Consider the following 8,380-nt stretch of genomic DNA (forward strand, 5'->3'; position numbering starts at 1 on the left):
CCTAATGATTTTTGGCATAAAAGAAAAATCAGTAATTTTGACCCATACAATGTATTTTTGGCTATTGCTACAAATATACCCCAGTGACTTAAGACTGGTTTTGTGGTCCAGGGTCACATATAATAATCACAAACTGTATTTGGGAGGATTGAATTAGACCGCTAACAGGAACATGATTTGGGAATGTTTGGGAGTTTTGTATCTCTGCTGAGTGAGAGTTATGATAAAATAAACTGATGCCTCATGGTGTTTATACAGTACAGATTCAGAATGTGTCCTAATCATTTTGTGAGCCGTTTTTTTTCCTATAAATAAAAGATTTGTGTCATGACGTCTACTCATGTCATACCAAGCCTATATGATGTTCTTTCTTGGAACACTTGAAGAGAAATGTAGCATATTTAGCAATGTTTATGCTGCTCTTTTCCATACAATTAAAGCAGACGAACACTAGCTGTCAAGCTCCAAAATTGACCAAAAAAGCATCAATACTCTGCTATATATTCCAACACATTCAATAGCTTTGTATAAGGAAAAGACTGAAATGAAGCCTTTAACATCTTTAAGTCACCATTCACTTTTATTGCATTGAAAAGAGCAGCTGCTTGGACATACTGCTATCAATTACTTGAGCAAATCATGAATTTTCATTTTTGGGTAGATGTATTCTCTGGTTATGCAGAGAGGCTTTGAGGGGACTCCAGTCTTTGCTGTGGGTTTTAGAGACTAGTGGCTTTAAGCATTCGAGGGAGCGTTGTTTAGTTTAGTCTTATCTGAGAGTGCTGAGATTGATTTAGGCTCACTCAGTCGTGTCATTGCTGTCAGTCATCAGCAGACCTTCTGCTGGTTCACTGATAAGCACGCTTTCTCACACCCTCTTCTTACCTCTTTCACTTTAGCTATGCTTTATGTTTGTAGTCTGTCTCATCTTTCACTCTGCTTTTTGCTTTTTCTTATTCTCCTCTACTTTCATTTTCTTTTTGACTTTTTTTTTTCTTTTCGGAAAAAAAAATGTTTTCTGTCTTTTCAGGTGTCATTTTATAAGATGCACACGGGAGACATATCCAATCCATTATATCATTATTATAATTTCATCATGGATGATATTGGGAATACATTGGGAGCAGTGGCTGATGTTGGAAATTTATTTCAGGGTGCATATTTCTTAATTTTTTTTGTAATGATGTGGTGCTAAGTCCCACCATTATAATAAGGATGCTTTTTAGAAGATCTCACATTTCTTTGTTACACATAGTTCGTACAGTACATTAAAGGGATAGTCCAACTAAAAATGGAAATTCTTTCATTCTATCTGTCAATGAAAATTGACATGCTATTCCCGTCACCCTTATGCTATTCCAATCCTGTATACATTTCTACTCCTGAGCACAAAAGAAGATATTTTGAAGAATAACCAAACAGTTTTGGTTCCCATTGACCTATCCCTTTAATGTTGCATGTGTTGCCTAAATTTAATTTGAATTATTTAATTTTCAGTGTCTTTTGAAATTATGATTGGTCTTTGGTATCAGCCAAAATTTTAACTGATTTATTACTGAACACACACACACACACACACACACACACAAAAAAAAAATAAAAACAAACATTTGAAATGTTTTACTTTACATGTAATGAATCTAGAATATATGAAAGTTTCACTTTTGAAATAAGTTACCAAAAAAAAACAAAAATAACTTTTTTACGATATTCTAATTTTTTTAGATACTCCTGTAGAATGTATACCTTGAGTGCAACATGAATGTAAGTCACTTTAAAGGGGTCATATGATGCGATTTCATTTTTTCCTTTCTCTTTGGAGTGTTACAAGCTCTTGGTGCATAAAGAAGATCTGTAAAGTTGCAAAGACTAAAGTCTCAAATCCAAAGAGATATTCTTTATAAAAGTTAAGAGTCAACCACGCCTACCTAAAACGCCGCATAAACACATTGCATTACACCAAATACACAACATAGTGTTTTTTAGCAACGTCATATGACCCCTTTAAATAAGAGCTTCTGCCAAATGTAAATAAGAGTCAAAAAAACAATGTTCAGTCAAGTTTGTGATATCTGTGAGTATTTCAAGAATATTTAACCATTGGCCCTTCAGTATGGTTCAGTCAGTTTCTTGGGTAAGTGTGTGTGTTATTTGAATTTGTGTGAAGACGCTTTAGCAGGATAAGCAACACACAAAACCACTCATGCACATAAAAATAAACTTTCTCAGTCTCTTACTGGCTGACACTCCCTCATACTGTTGTCATGGAGATTACAGGCACATTATTAATGCAATATACTTTGTTTACACATACAATCTTAGCCATCAAAGCTCTAGCCTTCTCTCTCACACACACCAGCATACACAGCTGCAGAGAGCTCTCACACACACATATAGTCTATAATCAGAGGCAGATGTTTAGCATATGAGGTTAGCTAAGGCTCAGATGAAAGGGAGAGAAAGATCTCTGTGAGTTGGTTCAGCTTGTGGTCCTGCATCTGTGTCATGTGGTCTCAGGGCATGAGGTGCGGTCTGGAAAACCAGCATGGTCTAACTCTCTATGTTTGAATCCTTGGGTTTTTTAATGGTTGTGTTTCTGATGTTCATCTGAATCACTTGACACAGTTACACTGCATGACCCCATAGAGGTGTGTGCTACAGCGGGTGCATTTGTTCTGTTGTCAGAGACAATCTAGTCAGACATATGACTTCTCCTCCATGGTTTTATAGTTAATTCAGGTTACTTTGAAATGTAAATTCAACATTGAGATCTGATCTTATCTTCTATTTATCGTGTCCTCTGATCTTTTGCTAAATTGCATTGCAGTAGGCTGAAGCCATGTTATGTGTTGATCCCAACACAGTGGCATTAGCTCAACCAATGCCATGAGTTTGAGGCAGAACTTTCTGTTTGCCGACCAATAATAGTCATTGTTTTTGCTATTCCATTTGGTGATGGTAGTGGCACCGAATTTACATAATTCACATTTAAGTGATCAAAACTCTCTCCAGAGTCTTGTAAAACTGTGTAACCGAGCTCCTGCCAAAGTAGAGATTTCCACATAACAGACACATTTAACTGTTTGTGTTAGTTCTCCTTTTCCCTTTCATTCAGGGGATGTCTTTTGCAAGGCAAAGCAGAAGTTAGAGGTTAAATGTTTTGAAAAATATTTTTTTCCAGTTTCACCGAGCTGAAGGGAACAGCACGGAGGGAAATGTCCTGTTCCCTTTTATTATACTGCACTGAATGGAAATCCCTGAGTTAAAGCAGCATATTATTTGCTGTGTCATTTTCCTGTCAGCTGGTGTTTCACTGTAAATCCACTGCTGTACATGTTTAAACATGGACGTTAGTGCATATAAATCTCTGCTGGAGTGTTTAAACTCTGCAGTAATCTGTTTGAGAAGGATGTGGGCCGCCAAAGACACAGACAGGCGGCTTAATCCGAATGAACGATGACAAGGAATGTTGCTTTTTAACATTCATGCAAGTTTTAGCAATTTGATACAAATGAATGTTTTTAAATAACCTGAGAACACATGTACAGGTGAAACTCGAACCTTGCATACCGCATGCATAAACTTGCATACTTGCCCTACCATTTTTATTAATACTTTTATTTATCAATGATGTATTAAATTAAAAGACATTTGTTACAAAAGGTTTCCATTTCAAATAAATGCTGTTCATTTGAACTTTCTATTGAAAATGTATCATGAAGTTGTTTTGTGACAATTTTTTTTTTACAAAATTGTAAAATTGACAATGTGAAATTGGACAATATTTACAAAGGTTTTTTTTTTTTCATTCTAAACATCCTGCTATAAATAATTATGAAATGTAACTTATATCTGATGAAATACAGAGAGTGTTTATGATTAAATGTTATGTTTGTTAACCAGCATAGTTGGTTAAATGTGTGGCAGCTCTTTTTAAAGTTTCCTTCTGGCTTTGGGTCGCTCTTTTCATCTGCCTGACCATCTTTTGCTTTGTGGGACAGTAATTGTAGTTAAGTGGTTGTTTTATGGTGTGCTGAGGGTTTGACTTCAGTGTTTGTTGGCTGAACGGCCGTTGTACCACAGGAGGGGTCCATCTGTGGACAAATGCATTATGCAAGTGGCAATGATGAGAATGGTATCGCTCATAGATACTACCATGGACACTTGAGACATATGGACACACACCCAGAACAGATACCCTTCAGCTTCATGAAACAGGTTAGCATTAGCTGTGGTGTCACTGTGACATTGGGCTCACAGCCAAACATGAGGACACTGGGTGTGAATGTGTGTGTGTGTGTGTGTGTGTCTCTGCACACGTCTGCATGTGTGCTTACTTGTTTTTTAGAACACCATCTGTGTGTAAGCTGTTATAATGTGTTACGGAGTTCTTTCTACACATCTGGTTTACTCTATAGTACTACAACTCATGGAAATGACAGAGAGTGAGACAGATAATGTATCCTCTGGCTCCTTATGAGAGATGACGGTGTATGTTTTCTCACACAGGCTGTTCCTCCTCTGCCATCTGTTGTAGTCGTGTGTGTGCAAAAAGTTAAAAGCAAAGCAGTCCTATATAATCCTTTGCTGGTTATTCATGTACATTGATGGACTAGCTTGTTCAAGCAGTTTCAAAATTCACTTTAAGTTACGACTGTGCAATTTGTGTTGTTGATAAAATGTGAATAATTTTAACCATTGAATTCATTCTACACAAATCAGAAAGCACTATTATAAAAGCACACAGGTAATCAATGGTTAACATTTATGCCACGACTGATGAGTTTCATTGTGAAATTTTACAGAAGTTGTCTATCTCATCACCTAAAGCATATTCTAATCTGTGTGTGTGTGTGTGTGTGTGTGTGTGTGTGTGTTTTCACAGTATCCTCTGCTGCTGGGTCTCTCTCTAGCCATCAGCTGGTGTGTCCTGGTGTGTTTGAGCCGCATATACATGGGCATGCACTCCATACTGGTAAGACAAATTAAAACAACTGAAACATATAAAACGTAATATTTTTATTTATTAATAGACGATGGAAGGATGTCATTTTTAGAGATACAAGATAAGTTTGAACTATATCAATATTACACACTGTTATATTTAAAGGGGTGGTTGATTATGATTTCACTTTTTTTAACTTTAGTTAGTCTGTAATGTTGCTGTTTGAGCATAAACAACATCTGCAAAGTTACAACACTCCAAGTTCAATGTAAAATTAGATATTTTCTTTTAAAGAAATCACTGTTTAAGGACTACAAAAAAGGCTGGTAGGGACTACAGCAAGCCTCTTCCCGGGTTTGTGGCCAGCTAACCAATCTGAACCCGATTGCGTATTTCTATGGGAAGGGCTTCATAGAACCAGGAACTCATCAGACCGTTTTGACGAGAACAGCAGTGTAGAATAAAGGTAAAACATGTGAAAATAATGCGTTTTTTTTTAATGAAGCATGAACGCATAGCATGGTACACTGCTCCGCATAAAAACTATCAAGGATTCGAAAAAAGCTGATCAACCACCCTTTTAATAATGCATGCTAATTTCTGCTATTTTTAGATTTAGATTACCTCTGCTGTTATCTAACGCTCACTTAATGTTCATCTTAAACACTAATAATTTACTAATGGAGTTAGAAGTAATCAAATCTTAAATGAAAATCCATTTTTTGTACTGTACATTATAATGTTGTGATACCTAAATTCACTTGTAGCATTAAAAACAATTAGTTTTAGTTTTCAGGTTAATTTTATTTAGGTAAAATAGAATAGAATTTTATTATCAGTCATAGCATGAAAATAAATGTCATCTTACTGGTATCATATTCACCATAAAAATCAGATTTAAGAAGACTGCCGCTTTTGTAAAGGCCAGGAAACATTGAGGTTCCTCATGGGGTGTGTGTGTATGTTATTCTTGGTTTATCTGTGTTTGTATGTGGATGTTATCTGTGTGAGTGTGTGTTCATTTAAAAAAAAAATCCCTGGTGTTTCTTTACTAGGCCGGATAATTACCAGCAGTAGTATGTATTTGTGCGTGGATGCAGATCAATTTGATATGTCTTTACTTGAACGCTTTGCCTTTTTAAAGGAAGATCACACATATGGCTTGAATAATAAGCATGTTTGTGTGACCTGAGGCTAGTCAAATAGACTGTGAGCGGCCTGGTTTAACTACATCCATCTGTTTGGGTCTCATGTTGCCCCAAAATCCCCATTCATTATAAGCATGTATCACGCACGTGTACAGACATGGTAAATCCGATCGGTGATGTCTTACAGTAACAAATGGTGTAATTTTGCAGAATGATTTCATCTGTTGGCGAGGTGTCTGTCTGGATGACTTGATTTTTCCGCAGTCCTGAAAATTTGGTGTTTCATATGGGTGTTCTGCTCCATGTCTGCTTTAAGCAGTAATGTCACCCTCAGGGTGACCTCATCTGTCTGGTCGCCCTGTTGGGGTGATGAGTGGCCGTTGCCCTAGAGATTGTTCCCTTGGCAACCGTGGGATTGTCTTAGCACTCTCATATTCACGAGACAAGGAGGTATTGTGAAACTAGTCAGATGACACACTCTTTGGGAAATGTTATGGCCAAATAAAAGGCTTATTAAAATTATTATTCATTATGTCATTGATTGACTAAAATCATAGCTAATATGTTTTAATATGCTAATACTGTATTTATTTTTTTATTTTTTTATAAATTGACCGTTTCATGATCCAGAGTGATACTAATCTTTCAGTCAAGCTTTTCTCTCTAGCTTTGATTCATTTCTCTCTGTTGTAAGAATTTTTTGCCCTTTTTTAAATTTCATTTTTTGTGTTTTACTGATTGAGAGGGTTTGATCTGATTGTCACACTTTGACAGTTGAAGAATCACTAGAACAGACTGAAGAGAGATAGGATATCTCTCTATCTCACACTCGTTCGGTCAAAACATGTACACGTGCAACATGCAAAAGCAGTGAACTCGAAGCAGATGTGGAAAATTAGCCCATAATGGTTAATGACTGATAGATAAGAGAGAGAGGGGTGAGGCATGTCTCATGAAGAAAATGTTTCTGTTCTTTTGAACATAATTTGAAAACATCCAGACAAATGTACTTGGGGTCCACAATGAAAACAGCTTCATAAAGGGACTGAATGGTTTCTGTTTTTGCATCTACAAATGCTGAAAGGCCAAATTTGAGGTTAGAGTTTAAAATTAGGCTTAGGGTTAAGTGTGTGTGTGTGACTGAAGGCGAGTGTAAATGAACATTTGCTGCTAGTTAATCTGTGCCTGTAATCAGTGAAGAGTTTCCATGATGTTTTAAGTGCTGAGTGTGAAAACTGTTTTGAATTAACCAGCTCATTTCCTTCTCCCACACACAGTCAGCCAGACTAAAGCGCTACATATTATTGTCTAATAGGTTTCACATGGATGTGTGTGTGTTTTGTGGTCTCTGTGGAATCTCTCAACAAATGCTGAAGTCACTCACAAGTCTTGCTATTTGTTGAACACACATAAACTGTGTATAAGTCAAGAATGTAGTGAACTGACCTTCTGCTAAGCAAAGCTGACCAATCTTACCTCTTGCCCTGTGCGAAGTTAAACCTTTTTTAGGCCTGTCGCAATAATCAATATATCGACTTATCGCGCAATATATGTACATGACCTCAATCATTTTTGGTGACGCAATATATCGCTCATTATATTTACTTAAAAATTAATGTCACCATGTTTTGTACATTCCACTTGTGCCTGTGTCTTTTGCAGCTTCTTGTACATAACGTGGTATTTCTTGGGCAATATATCGCACAACAAAAAGTTGTTATCGTGACAGGCCTAACCTTTTTCTAATGTTAGTCTTTGGATCTTTGCGAATTTATGAGAATTATCAAAAATATGATAAAGAGAGGGTACAAGGGATCACTTTTACATTTTCCAAATCTTGTGACGTGTATAATTCATCTATTTCTGAGAGGAGTGGCAGATAAGATGCTTTGCATTGTTACAATTTATTGCAGACCACATAATAATAATATTTAATCAATTACCACGACTTTATGAGCACATAGTACTGAATAATATCACACAGTTCACCGAAGCCCTTAGTTTATATGGGATATTCTGTAAAGGTTGTCTTGTGGTAGTAACAGCAACCAAAGGCTGAAGACTAGTAAAGGTAGAAATACAGACAGCAGCTGTTGGTTTAAATTAAGAGAACTCTTTAATTTAATCATTAAAGGGGTGGTTGATTGCGATTTCACTTTTTTAACGTTAGTTAGTGTGTAATGTTGCTGTTTGAGCATAAACAATATCTGCAAAGTTATGAAGCTGAAAGTTCAATACAAACGGAGATATCTTTTAAAATTCTGGCAGTTTAATGCCTACAAAAACG

At 36.3% G+C, this 8,380-nt stretch overlaps 1 protein-coding gene across 2 annotated transcripts in view; it reads left to right on the forward strand.

Moving 5' to 3' along the window:
- LOC107726595 (sphingosine-1-phosphate phosphatase 1-like) overlaps window positions 1-8,380 on the forward strand; it is a 30,684-nt gene that overhangs the window by 7,473 nt on the left and 14,831 nt on the right. For both annotated transcript variants that reach the window (XR_001638283.1, XM_016536240.1), the window contains exon 2: window positions 4,886-4,975. Coding sequence is in view for 1 of the 2 variants with exons in the window: in XM_016536240.1 (XP_016391726.1) it covers window positions 4,886-4,975 (90 nt within the window). In the remaining variant the exon portion in view is untranslated. The remainder of the gene's footprint in view (window positions 1-4,885; window positions 4,976-8,380) is intronic.

This window comes from Sinocyclocheilus rhinocerous, unplaced genomic scaffold (genome assembly GCF_001515625.1).
Source record: "Sinocyclocheilus rhinocerous isolate Xijiao unplaced genomic scaffold, SAMN03320098_v1.1 scaffold4019, whole genome shotgun sequence".
Taxonomy (NCBI): domain Eukaryota; kingdom Metazoa; phylum Chordata; class Actinopteri; order Cypriniformes; family Cyprinidae; genus Sinocyclocheilus; species Sinocyclocheilus rhinocerous.